Source organism: Lepidothrix coronata, unplaced genomic scaffold (assembly GCF_001604755.1).
Source record: "Lepidothrix coronata isolate B3197 unplaced genomic scaffold, Lepidothrix_coronata-1.0 Scaffold130, whole genome shotgun sequence".
NCBI classification, from domain to species: Eukaryota; Metazoa; Chordata; class Aves; order Passeriformes; family Pipridae; genus Lepidothrix; species Lepidothrix coronata.
This window is the reverse complement of record NW_016690310.1, coordinates 396,095-409,902: the sequence shown is the minus strand read 5'-3', so window position 1 is coordinate 409,902 and position 13,808 is coordinate 396,095. Positions and strand designations below refer to the sequence as shown.

Below are 13,808 nucleotides of genomic sequence, written 5' to 3'. Positions count from 1 at the left end.
CTGCTTTTCACATCAGCTTCTTAGTGCTCTAAATGGACAATAAAAAGTGGGCAAAACTGAGACTTTGAGGGGAGTAGGCAGCTTAGGGAATTGGTAGTAAGAAAGAAGCTGAGGTCTAGAAAATTTGTATTGTTATTATACTGTTATTATTGGGTTTGTTCTTTACTGTGGCAAAGATGCAATAAGGTCGGGGCTTTATAGGAACAACAAGGCGGTGACCTTTCCTTGGAAATCAGATCATCTCAAATTACCCAGAACACAATGAGTGGCTGTAATAAAGAGCACGGAAGGAGTAGGGTAAGAAAATCAAAAATAGGAGCTCTAGGGTCATCCAGTGGCTCCAGTGAATCACTTATAGACATAAAGACAGTTCAGCAGTCCTTTGAAAAGTGGGGGATTTACAAATGAACTGATAACAAATTGCTTTTTGAGGCTTCACAGGAGTGAATCTCAGATGAGATGTGAAAGATGACAGGGAGGCAGAGAAAGGGATCAGAGCCAGAACTTCAGGGAAATGTGTACCTGAATAAATTAAATACTGCAGAGTAGCTTGTCGGACATTTTAGTAACAAATGCGATATCTGTCAGAGTACAGCTTTGAGCTGCTTTCTCACAGAATGAAACAACACATGAAAAAATCCTTTCCTCATTACTGCCATGTGGACCCAGGCAAAAACACCCTCCTCCTGAATCTCACAGGTTGGTAAATTAGCCTTGACAGCTCCACAGTTAAACAAAGTTGAAGGAATCACCAAGAATCAATTAATGGACTTCATCTAGTGGTTACAGTGAAAGACTCAGAGCAACTGGAATTGTCTGTCAGTTCTGTCTGGAATTGTCCAATGACCCTACATGGTTGCTCTTGCCTACATCAGTTGCCTGAGGTTGTCAGAAACCTCTTCTGGTCATCCCAGCTCTGAGCCAAAGTGCTCTGTGACTTCAGGCTTGTTTTTGTTATTAGCAAATATTTTTGTCTCAGATTCTTAGCTCTGAAATGGTTCTAAAATATTTATGTATGTTTGGAGAGTTTGGAATCCCACTTAGAGAGGAATGTTGATAGACTGGGCTTTTTTCTTTGGATGAAAGATTCAATGTTGACACAAACTGGCAAAGCCAAGTTTTTTTCTTTCCCAGGGTTGCTTAGCTCAGAGTTAGTTTGCTTTTCATATCATCCTCTTTCACATAAACCAAATAGAAAATACTACTAAAAACGGAAACATTAACCTATGAAAGTATAAAAAACAAAGTTTATTTACTTTACAGAGCATGGATGGCATAGAAAGGCATGATTCTTGCCTCCAAGAGCTAACACATGCAATTAAGCAGATAATGTATAAGAGTAACTCAGTGGATAATCAGCGGTACTTCATCAAAGGTCAGCAGCACTGCTACCTGTGTTCAGGTTTTGTGCATAGTTGTGTGTGCTTGATTAACACTGACAGAGACTAGCACCAACTACATCCATGGGAGACCAAGATTGCTAATTTCAATCTTAACTTGGTCCAAAAGGGCAGTAATAAAGCCTCAGGAATATTCCTAATTTCATGCACTTCCAGCATTTTCACTGTGTGTGATTCCTGATTCCTGACGTGTGAAAGACTCCAGCAAAAGCACAGGTTGGAGGAATATTTCATGATCCTGTGGAAAGTGCTGAGACCTTGGTTGTTTTGTATGGGAGCTCAGGAGGCGTTTCTTTACCTGAGGAACATGGAGAATAATGAGGCATCCCCGGAAAAAACTGCTGCTATTCTTTCCTGAACTAAAAAAACCCACATCTGTATGAAGCAGACAGCAGCTCACTCTTCAGCTCCACACACTCTCTTTAGGTCATTAGCTGAGATTGTTAACGAGGAGGGCAGCTAGATGAGGCTGCATTGATGGGTTTTTTGGTTACGAACACCTGAACCCAGAGTGCACTCATTCATCAGAGGATGGCAACAACAAATGTCTGAAGTGCTGAGCTAGATTTGAAGAGGCAGCACACAGATAAAAGTCTCCAGAAGCCCTTTGCAATTCCCTTAGTCATCCATTCCCACCAAAAGCTCCTCTTTTGAAGCTTCCAGGAAGCCTGATGCAACCTTTGGTCGTCCTTTTGGTCCGAGCTCTTATCTGTGTAGTGCAGACCCGGCCTCTCTCTGCTCATCCTACTCAAAAACAGTTGTTATGGGATAAACAAACCATATTTGCTGATGCACGTTCTCAGTTCTCTTATCAGCTGAACAACACGCTTCTCGTGCATGGTGGGTCAAACAAGCTGCTGGTCCAACTCCAAGAATTCCAGGGCAACTGCATCACGGCTCATTTTGAGCTTGCTCACAGCTCTGGACTGCAAGAAATCACAACCACATGATGATGGAGCATTATCTTGGACTGACCAAGAGTTTCCCAGTGTTACAAAGCGTATTTAGGTTGATGATTGCAGGCCTTAGGTCTTTTTTATTGAGATATTAACATGATAAGCACTGCTTTGGGTAGCTGTTAAGATGCTTCAGGATATGGTCAGACTGAAGACTATGTGTCTTATCGGAGAAGAATTTCAGCTTTATTTAAAATGTAAATAAATAAGTAAAGCATCTCTAGCTCAAAACTACTTCACAGCTGTCCTGAAATACATTGGTAAAGTTGTTTGAGATGAGACACACATCTGAGGAGAGGAGAAAACCAAACCCCTGTGAGCTTTTACCAACCAAGCCAAGAAGTTACAGCCCTGTGATGAGGAAACATCTCAGGGATCATATGAAAGGTAGCTGGCACATTGGACTAAAAAAAGGGGTTAGTTCTCTTGGTCATGGCTTTAAAAGGTTATTCCTCTCTCAACACCACAAAGCAACAGCTTTCCATCGTTCTAGTCACTCCTGTTGCAGCATTCCTTCTTGCTACCCCTCCAGTTCCAGCATCTCCACAGAAATCAGTGCAGTCCATTCACCTTTGGTTATAGCTTTGCTGTCTTACATCAACGTATAAATATAACCAGAATATGCCAGACAGAGAGCAGAGGTGATCACAGAGCACCTAGCAAAAGGTGTATTCAATTTTTTCATTAGAAAAAGAAATATCTCTACTCTGAAAATCTTTTCAAAAAATATAATTTTTTCATGCATTATCTGCTTTTTGCCCTGCAAAAAATTAAATATTTGAAAGTTTACTTTTTAATAGAGAAGCAGTTTAACAGGAGCTTTTTGATCATCCCTTTGCTGTGGGTGAAGAACACAGGGGCTTCAAGACTTGCTTGAGTATTTCTACACAGAGTGAAATGGTGGGTCAAGCTCTGTGTTTGAAGAATATACCAGAGATGTCACCAAATGTGTTTATTTTAGCAGAAGTTCATGCCTTTTACCATCCAAGTGCAAATGTCTGCAGAGGCTGTTGAGTAATTAATGCTTGCAAGGCACTTGAAAATGGAACATGGTGTATACTCCTGCAAACTATGTTTAATTAACCATCAGAGATCTGCTGATTTATTAGAGACCTTTCCAAGATGTGCCTTCTCATTAGCCTGGTACAAAGCGACCCACAGCAGGAGGGAACAACTTGCTTCAAACACGGTTCAACTTTCAGCCAGTTTAATCTTCATCCCATTGATAGACTTCTGAATCCTAATTTAATTATAGTTCCTTAAATGTTTTGTGATATCATATCTCAATCTCTCTGTTCTGTGTCTTTTTATGTTTTTTTGTCAGTTGTTGTGGGACAGAGGAATAGATAATTTTTTTCAATATCCACTAAAATTCTCTTTGCCTGCAGCGCAGTATATGCTCTATAAAAGAGATGAACTTGCTGCAAGTGAAATAAGCTGATGCTGCACTGTCTTTTCAGAGCAACAAAAATCTTTATAGATTATTTTCCCAAGTGTCATGAATCTCCTTCAAAGCCTTAAGCCACTGATACCAATTAATAAACTTAACAGTCTAATTTTCAATTCACACCCAGGCCACACAAAGCGGATGCTCACCCTGGCAGATGCTTGAAAGCTTTGCCTTTCAGAGATAAAATGTTACCTTGTGTGTGATAGGGATGTTAAGGTGGGGGTGATTCAGGAGCAGAAAGACCTGTTAAAGTGCAGCACCTGAGGCCTTCTTGTTTTCTGAATTTACAGTCTGGGGCTGGTAGTCGTATAAATGAGTGATGCTCTCTGATGTTCTCTTCCAAGGCAGCTACAAAATTGGCAGGGAGTCTTGGGTTTTGTGCTGATGTGTCCAGAATTCAAATAATTTGATTCTTGGGTATAATGACAATTGGAGGCAGAGTATTACCTTGAGAAAAGAGAGGGGAGAGACAGCTTCTGGATCCTGTATTGAATTAACAAGCGATTCCCATTTACTCTCTCCCCTGAAAACTCCATTATACAGGGCTCTTATTGCCCTTATTCAAGGGCAGGGAATTAAAAAAGTGATATGGATGGTAATGCTCCCATCTTCCTACCATGACATTGAATAATGGGGACAAAGAAGGGAAATCTTGACAGATGATACGCCTTTTAAAATACTGCTGATAGTGAAAACACAGGAAGGATGGTGCATTTGAATATCAGCGATGAAGTCATAGTCAGATTTTTGTGGTTTTTGCTCATGAGTTCAAGTCATCTTTGCTTTTATTTTTGCTGTGGTTTTTCAAATATTTTATCTTCTTGTTATTCCAGTTCCTTACTCTAAGGAGCATAACTGAGGTGAGGACAGAGGTGAAGCGTTGGTTACACTAATTCCAGGAGAAATCTGCTCTCTCTCTTCTCCTGGATTCGAAGAGCAAGAGTTGGGAACCCAGTAGGGAAAAGTCCACCAGCAGACTGATATAATTATACAGTTAGAGCAATGTTACTGCTCAAGAGGAGGCTCTTCTTTCCAGTTCAGCCTAAGCTTTCTGAAGTTACATAGACTGCATCACACTGGTGGTCTTATAACAAAATAAGGATATGCACTGTGGACCCTTCAACATCCTTGCTTTACAAATACATTAATTTAGGTTTAAAAGAATGAATTTTGCTGTTTAAACTATACCTTACGCAAAATGAGCATATTTGCATTAGGAAATCTTAAAAATTTTATGGAATAATTGACAATATCTGCATTCTACAAGTGCATAATTGAAAAATAGAATATTTAACTACTTTGACAAAAGTCACACAGGGAACACCTTCTGAGGTGAGAACAAAATACAGATCTTGGTCTAGTTCATGTAAATCACGAAGTGTCCCTGAATTACTGACAGTCTTACCTGATCTCAGCCCAGATGTTAACGAGGCCCCTTAAACTAAATTTTTGGTCAAACCTCTTTGTGAGGAGCAATCATGAAAATCAGCTCTGCAGCATGACCTAGTAAGGTTAGAAAAGATGCTGGGAAAGGTTTAGGGAAAAAGTGTCAAAACCCTTACCTGTACTGATACCTGTTGATTCTGACCATGTCAGTGCTGTTATATTGGTGTAACTCTGATTTTAGAGTCAGTGGTACCATCTTGCTGCAGGAGAGCAGGATGTAGCTCAAAACCTCTTGAGAGCAACTCTGAGAAGCCAAATTATGGCTTGCTTTGTCGAAGGGAAGCTCATTTTATCTCCCACTCCCCCTCACCAGTCATTACTATCAGCAGATGCCAACCTGTCATCTGGGTACATGCACCAAACCATGTAAATTAATTAATTAATTAATTAGTTGAGACTTTGTTTCCAGCTGGATCTAAGATTTGCAAGGAGCCATTGTGAATGAAGAGAGCTGATAGCTGAATTTTCCTCTTGCACATCTCTTTCTTTCCTCTAGTGGGAAGAATTTAGGCTGGTAATTATATTTCCAACCAGCTGCCTGTGGCCTCCAGAGGTCAGCATATCACCGGAGAAGAGCTCAGTCACAGCACCCTCAAACTGTACTTTTCAATGATTTCATTATGTGTAGTTTCCACTTCCACTAGTAATAAGATTTAAGAGTTTTGTCCCCAACGCTTGTTGTGGCAACAAAATCAAGAAAAGTCAAACGAGCTCTCAGAATATCCATTGTAAAATGCAAAGTGTTGTCATTGATCTGTGCTGCCACTTGGATGGGAGATGCCTTAAGTGACAAATTTATTGAAAATAATCAAATTGATACCCATAGGTATGGGTGTTATTCCTGATGTGTTAGTTCTGATGGGGGGAATGGACATGCTAAGCGTATTCTAAGCGGATAGGACTTTTTCAGTTCTGTCAAAAGGTTTAAATTTTAGTGTATTTGAGCACAACTTGCAGTTCTAGTGATACCTATCTCAAAAAGGGTAACATATAATCAGAAAAAAAGAGACAGATGAGAAATAGAGATTGTCAGAGGTGTGAAACAGCTTTCATGCAAGAAGGAATTTAGACTATTTATCCTAGAGAAAACAAGTTGGAGGAAATATGATACCACAGAATCATAGAATGGTTTGGGTTGGAAGGGACCTCAAAGATCAGCCAGTTCCAACTCCCTGCCATGGGCAGGGACACCTTCCACTAGACCAGGTTGCTCCGAGCCCCAACAAGAAAATAAATAATACAACCAAAATCCAGCCCAACTCAAAAAAAAAAAAAAAAAAGGAATAACAACACTTAATTCTTCTATTATTTTTATTAAAGCTGCAGAGTCTTACTACACACAACGAATATTTTATTGATATAATCTAAGTTAATAAAATAGTTGAACAACTCTTTAGATTTATATTTGTATAGAAATGATCTGGGGAACATCTCATCTCAAAACAGCAGTGCCCGAAAACAACTATTCAGCAGGATTTTTTAAAAGAAGAGTTTGGGACTAGAGGATGCACTGTTCATTCCCAAAGGAAAAACAAAAAATCCATGCAAAAATAACCCCCACCCTCTTCCTGCTTTCTTTCCCATCCAAAGTGGAAGGCCATGTGGAATGACCACATCAGGGATGGTTCTTTCCTTCCAGTATTCCTCCTCACACCTAATTTGGGAGCTGTAGTCTAAACTTAATTCATTAAAACAAGACAAAAAGAAAATTTAATTGCACAATCCTAGTCTGCAGGTGATGACATCATAACATCTCTTTACAGAAGTCCCTACTCTTTCCCAGCTGGGAGAATTGGTTATGGAGTTGTGTTTGTCCCCGTGGCTGATGTCAGTTACTGTCCATGTGGTCACCACAAGTCAGTCTATCTACTATTGCTTTGCTCTCCCTCCTTCACCTATGTGTAGTTTACATTCTATGTGGCACTGCCTGCAAAGGGCCGACTCCGTGGTGTTTCCCCCCCCTTTTAAATTCCACAGCTCCAGTGTCGATCTCCTCACTGCAGCCGGGCACCGGCATCGCCCGCAAGATGTCTGTGACAGACTCTGAGACACGTCCTTGCTAGATCATCCCATTGATCTTAGTCCACTCGTAGATGTCCTGTTCACACACTATGTCCGAGTTGATGAGGAGGTATCTGTCCCCAACACAGAAGTGTTTCTGGCAGGCAGCGCATTTGAAGCATTCCAGGTGATACACCTTGTCCTTCACCCTCATGGTCATCTCGTAGGCCCGGATTCGCTTGTCGCAGGAGGCGCAGAGCCCATCCTGGCCGAAGAGCCTGGAACAACACGGCAGAGGAGTGAGCAGATTTCCTTTGCTGGGAGGTGGGAAAAACCACATCAAAACAAGGACACAACCCCAGTGCCTCGAGCCATTAGTCATAGCAGTGTGGAGTTAGAAAGACTTGGAAAAGACGAGGAAAGCTGCCGAGCAGAGCTGGAAACTTTGCAACACCAAAAACTGAAGCAGAAAATCCAAGGTCCTCACCTGCTTTCAGTATCATGGAAGCAGAGTATGGTTTGGGTTGGAAGGAACTGTAAAGTCCATGCAGTTCCAACCCCTGCCATGGGCAGGGACACCTTCCACTAGCCCAGGTTGCTCCAACCCCTATCCAACTTGGCCTTGGACACTTCCAGCGATGGGGCAGCCACAACTTCTCTGGGCAACCTGTGCCAGGGCCTCACCACCCTCACAGGGAAGGATTTCTTCTAATATCCAATCTAAATCTCCTCAAATCTATCAGTATAATTTACTTTTCTGATCAATGACCTTATCTTGAATTTGCTGAGCACTTCAGGAAGAGGTTCCCCAGAATATTGCACAAAGTTATGCCCTGCTAATACTTCCACTTCTGTAATTGACAAATTACCTTTCCATGGATAAATGTTGCTTGTCTTCAGCTGTGCTTTGTAGTTTAAGGAAAGGATTAAAGGGAAAGAACATAATTTCTTTCATCTACCAGGAGATGTCACTGTTCGCTTCTGCCCAACAAAAGTAATGCTAAGGTTACACAAAGGTTGCCAAATTTTTCATTAACAGGGGAAGATATTATCTGTTGCATTATTAAATAAATAAAAGGATTGAATTTCACTGCAAGAAAATGCATTAATTGTATTGCCATACTTCCTGTTGCTTCCATTTTAAGATGAAAAGTATTTGGGGAGTCTAATTAACACTGGATCACTGCTGGATTTACAAGTGGTCCCATTAGCAGAACTTAGTCCTTACTTTCAGCTTAGCAAAATTCCCATCAGCAAAGCTCAGGGACAGCATAATTAGGGAGTCCACTGAGATTTTGGTATAGTTTTTATTGGCAGGTAAATCAGCCTTCAGTGAAATAGCTGGAAAAATACCATTAAATATCATTATTCTGTTCCTTGACACGTTAGGGATCCATTAGAAGAAATGGAACACAACTAGAAGAAATGGAACACATTTTAATTGTACTCAAGAATGTAAAGATCCTTTGTTACCAATTTTTATGAAATATATTAATCTCCAACTAATCCTTCTACTTACAAATTTTGGGAAAAACTGACAGGCAGAGGGTTATCAACGAAAATACCCATAAGAAGTAACAACACTGACCCTGTAAGGTTCACCTGGAGCTGTGGGGTTATGTCTGTGCAGACCACAAGATGCCAACAACCCCAAGTCCTAGGAGCTCTTACTATGTTCTTCACATTATCAAATAATTCTGATTTATCCACCACATGTAGCAATGCTTTTGTTTCCATTAAAAAATGCCTTTTTTTAAACAAGATTTTAAAGACTTAACTGTAAACAACTCCAAGTTTTTTATCTAACCAACACAGATAATCTTTAGATTTATCTAGAAGTTACTGAAGAATCCCAGCAATACCATAAAGCATCTGGACATGAAACCCAAAATTATGAAGACAGGCCGAGAGAGCTGGGGGTTTCAGCCTGGAGAAGAGACGGCTCTGGGGAAACCTTATAACACCTACCAGTGCCTAAAGGGGCTCCAAGAGAGCTGGAGAGGGACTTTGGACAAGGGCTTGAAGTGCCAGGACAAGGGGGAATGGCTTCACACTGCAAGAGAGTGGGTTTAAGATTAAATACTGGCAAGGAATTCTTCCCTGTGAGGGTGGTGAGACCCTGGCACAGGTTGCCCAGAGAAGCTGTGGCTGCCCCATCCCTGGAAGTGCTGGACGGGGCTTGGAGCAACCTGGTCTAGTGGAAGGTGTCCCTGCTCATGGCAGGGGGTTGGAACGAGATGATCTTTAAGGTCCCTTCCAACCCCAACCATTCTGGGATTCTACAAGTATGATACGAGTCCACATCTCAAACCTGAGCTGCGTCACACTCCCGGCTGCTGTCAGGCCTTAAGAGCAATTAAAAATCAATTCCTTATTCCTCGCTGTACTCACTAAATGAACAAGCAAAGCTGAAATGTGAAGGAGAGGGCTGAAGGTGTGAGGAGTGGGTTGTGTACCTGAGATAGTCCCTCCTGCAGAGCTTTCTACCCAGTTTGTAGTAGAGGCGTCTCCCCACCTCGCCGAGCCTGCAGCCACAGAGGTCGCAGCTCAGACAGTCCTCGTGCCAGTACTGATCGATGGCCTTCAGGAAATACCGGTCCCCAATGTTCTGCTGGCACCCTCCACATGTCAGCAGAGAAGGGGGGATCTGGAGGACTTCATCCACTGGCTCCCTGAGGGAATGAGAGAATCATTGGAGTTGGAAAATCAGCTCTGATCTGAAAGCATCTGTGTGAGGAGAAGGAAAAGCAAAATAAAACACGTTGGAATAGGGATTATATCCTTGTTTTTATTCCATCTCACCAAGGGCTAAAGGACTAAAAAAGGCACCTGAGGGATTTTGCACTTTCCATTGGGAAATGTAAATTTGAAGACTGAGTCTGAGGGTGTAATTTCCCTGAACAGCATGAAATGAATAAATGCAACAGATGAAACCAGTGCCCAACTGGTTTGAGATTCACTGCTGGTTTTAATAGAGCCAGAATTTTACCTCATGTTAGTGCAGGACTTCTTTTTTGCCTTAGCCAAGGACATGAATCCACTGGGATGGGTCTCTATACTCAAGCAATTATTTGGGATTACACATTAGACACACAAATCTTTATTGTGATATTAGCATTGACAATTCAGCACCTTATGCTGTTGCTTTTTTAAAAAGCTCTGAAATCTAAGATGGTTCTGGTAATACCTGGGGATAAAGCAAGAATTTTCTTCAAAACTATTTTCTTAAGGAATTCTCTTCTTTGTCTTTTTGGGTAATTTTACAAGTTAAGAGAAAAAAAAAAAAAAGAACAGCAAAAAAATTCAAAGGAAGGTGCCTGAGCTCAGTTCTGTAAGGTTTTGGCTTCACTCAAACCCCATGGAAGTCACTAAAAAATCTGTTGGATCCATCCTCTAAGCACTTGCTTAATTTCAAACCTGTGGGAACTAGAGTGGACCCCCAAATTTTTCCATGTTATTTGTTTCTTCTCTAACACAGAGTCCCTCAGCAATTTCTTTCTGTCACTGGTCTGTCCTCCCTTGGGCTGGTGGGGGTAGAGGAGACCTACACTGATGGAGAAAGAGCCAGCTGCTCACAGTTTCCAACAGGCAACAGGAAAAAATTATATTACTCCTGCTTATTTACTGGATCAGCAGTTTTCTGGGCAAAAATGACTTTCTTCAGCAGGGAGGAATGACCTCTGGTCAAGAACTTCTGGGCTGAGAAAGTGATCCAGCAGTTTTTATTTAGGCAAGCTGAGCCCTGAGGTATTATCTGGTTATATTCTGCTCTGGTTTTCACTCTTCTAAGTTTAAACAGCTGTGTCCTGCAAGTTGTGTGGTAACATCCTTCTCCTGCCAGCTCTCTACTCTCCATCCTGTGAGTTTTCATTAAAAATCATGGGGAACTCACGATTAGGCCCCGGTTTTTCCAAATGTATCCTTTTGGGCTCCATTACTCCCTTTCCTAATGTGTGGGCTCCATTCTGGCAACTTCTGAGAGCCTTCCAATAGGAAACACACATCATTATCCTTTATTATCCTTTATTTGAAACTTCAGATGCATCCCAAAATATTCCATCTGAGAGGTGTTTGGGAATCCCAAGCCAGGTTTCTTGGACAGCCCTAAACTCCAGAACAGCCCAACGGATGTTTATGCAGAACAGCATTCCTGGTTTACACATTAAGCTTTTTGATGTCCGTAGATTCCTAAGCCAGCACTTAAGTCACTAGAACACAAGGCAGGTAAATAAATAAAGATTTAAAAACTCTGTAGTTGAAAGCTGGACATCATTAGGAGCTTGGATTAGCATTTCTTTAAAAACAGCATAAAAGAAGAGAAAATGTAACATGTAAAACATCAGATGTGACATGGAATGAAGTGATTTAATCTCCAAAAGCAGCAGTTCCCATGTGTTCACTTCGGGCTCCAAGTAATGGCATTTTTAGTATCTCACAGGAAACAAACCACGAATGACTCAATTTACTCTGAGTGATGTTTGAAGCGTTATCTGCAAATGAAGATTTTATAATTCTTTTTTTTTCTTCCCTCTTATCATGATTCCAAACAAGCCTAAGTGCAGTTATTACCATGTGCAGGGCTGAAGTGACCCTGGGTCTGTGCTGAGCTCCCATCCCTGGGTGTGCAGGAGGGATGGGACAGCAGGAGCACAGCCCGAAAGCCTGGATCGGGGTACTGGAGCCAGTCCCTTCTCTGAGTAGAAAACCCAGTGAGGGAAATTCTCATCTCCTACATCCTGGCCATCAAGTGTTTCTCCATGCCCTTAGCAGAACACCCAGCCCCCACCAAAGCAGCTTCTATGAGCTCTTGAAAGTTGCATTACGAAAACGTGGAAGTTGGGCACCCACAGATAAAACAGCCCCGACCTTCCATTGATGGGCGGCAGCGAGCTGGGCAGACCAGGGATGGGGCACAGGGGGTCCCTAGGGATGGGGCAGGGAGGTTTCCCTCCCTGAAAAACCTTCAGGCTTGGGAAGCGGGATGCTCTCCCTCTCTCCTAGCATCCCCAGCACCCCGGGGTGGGATGAGTGGTGCCTGCCGGGGGGTGTGTGTGTGTGTGTGTGTATGTCCTGCGCCTCTCTGCTGTCGCTGCTGCTCTTTCCCACAACTCGGGGGGCTCTCCCCAACCTCCCCCACGCCGCCAAACCCGCGGGTCGGGGCAGCCTGAGCGCAGTGCCCGGTGTCCCCGGTGCGGCTCCTCCGAGCATCCCCAGCACCGCGGGGTGGGATGAGCGGGTGGGAGATTCCCTGCCCGGGGCCGGGGGGGTGCGTTTGCTTGCTCCCGGCTGCTCCGTCCCACAGCTCGGGGGGGTCTTCCCAACCCCCCCCAGATCGTGAGCCTCGCGGGTCGGGGCATCCTGGCCGCCGGTGCTCGGTGTCGCCGGCGCGGCATCTCCAGCACTCCGGGGTGGGACGAGCGGGTGGGACATTCCCTGCCCGGGGTGGGGGGTGCGTCTGTCTACTCCTGGCTGCTCCTTCCCACAACTTGGGGGGCTTTCCCCACCGCCAGCCCCGCGGGCCGGGAATCCCGGTGCGGTTCCAGTGCGGGGGCAGCGAGGAGCGAGGGCTGGTGCCGAAGCCCTGCGGGGCTGCCGGGCACACAATGCCAGTGGCGGCTCCGTCGGGGAGGACGGGGTGGCACCGGGAGCCTCTTGGGGAAGGATGGACAGCGGAGATGGAGAATGGGGAGGACCGGTCAGAAAAAGCGGCCACTTACTCGGAAGGATCGAGGCTTTTCCTCTCGATGGCCGATGACATTGGCAGGGCCGGTTCCTTTGTGGCGTGCCGGTGGTGGGCTCTGCCCCCGCCGGCTGCGCACAGGGTGTCTGCCCGCGGAGCCTTGTCTCCAGCCGCGCTCCCTCGCCGGCCCGCGATGACATTCACAGGATTTCCTCCTGCAGCACCGACACACAGACACAAACACGCGCTGGGGCTGCGCTCCAGCCCCGCACCTCCCTCCTCTCCCCCCTCCACCCCCATCCCCGCACTGCCCCCGCCCGCAGCTCTGACCTCCCATCCCCGCCGCGCTCCCCCCGCGCCCCGGCCGGCGGGGCCGCTCCCGATCCCGATCCCGCTCCCGCGGGCGGGGGGCGGCGGCCGCGGCCGCCACCGCGGCTACTCCGCGCCCGGCGCTCGCTGCGGGCGGCGGGACCCGCAGCCCCGCGGGGTTATTACTGCGCGGCTCGGCCCCCGGGGCTCTGCTTTCATTTCCTTTTTCCTGATCGCGGTTCAAATACAATGGGAGGAAATCACGCTTTAAAGAGACAGATGCCCGTTTTCTTTAACTGCACCCCTGGGGGCTCGGCGGGGCGAGCGGCAGCGTCGCGGCTCGATGGGTTGTTTAAAGGGGCAGAACGGGGCTCTCTGGAGCCGGGGCTGCGGGCTGCCAAGGCTTTCTCCTCCCTTATTATTCCTTTGCTAACGTTGGCTGGGTGGGCAACCTGAAAATCATCCCAAGGGCTGGGAAAAAATAAGCGCCTGGCTCTGTGCTCTGCCGCCTTCCCAGCCCCACACAGGACCAGAGCGACACTCACCATCCCTCTCCTTGCCCTCTG

At 44.9% G+C, this 13,808-nt stretch overlaps 1 protein-coding gene across 1 annotated transcript; it reads right to left on the bottom strand.

The window, feature by feature from the left end:
* Positions 1 to 6,545: 6,545 nt before the first annotated feature.
* Positions 6,546 to 13,181, bottom strand: LMO2 (LIM domain only 2). Its single transcript, XM_017826820.1, has 3 exons — positions 12,971 to 13,181; positions 9,710 to 9,925; positions 6,546 to 7,531 (listed from the first exon to the last, which is right to left on the bottom strand). Exons 1-3 carry the CDS (start codon positions 13,009 to 13,011, stop codon positions 7,312 to 7,314), a joined length of 477 nt encoding a protein of 158 aa, XP_017682309.1. The 5' UTR covers positions 13,012 to 13,181; the 3' UTR covers positions 6,546 to 7,311.
* Between the last annotated feature and the right edge of the window lie 627 nt (positions 13,182 to 13,808).

What these genes read in the sequence shown, in the direction of transcription:
- LMO2 (XM_017826820.1), bottom strand. Translation starts at nt 13,011, where the DNA reads ATGTCATCGGCCATCGAGAGGAAAAGCCTCGATCCTTCCGA. An exon ending in AAAAGCCTCGATCCTTCCGA is followed by an intron (nt 9,926 to 12,970) that starts GTAAGTGGCCGC and finishes TCATTCCCTCAG; the next exon opens with GGAGCCAGTGGATGAAGTCC. An exon ending in TGCAGGAGGGACTATCTCAG is followed by an intron (nt 7,532 to 9,709) that starts GTACACAACCCA and finishes GTGTTGTTCCAG; the next exon opens with GCTCTTCGGCCAGGATGGGC.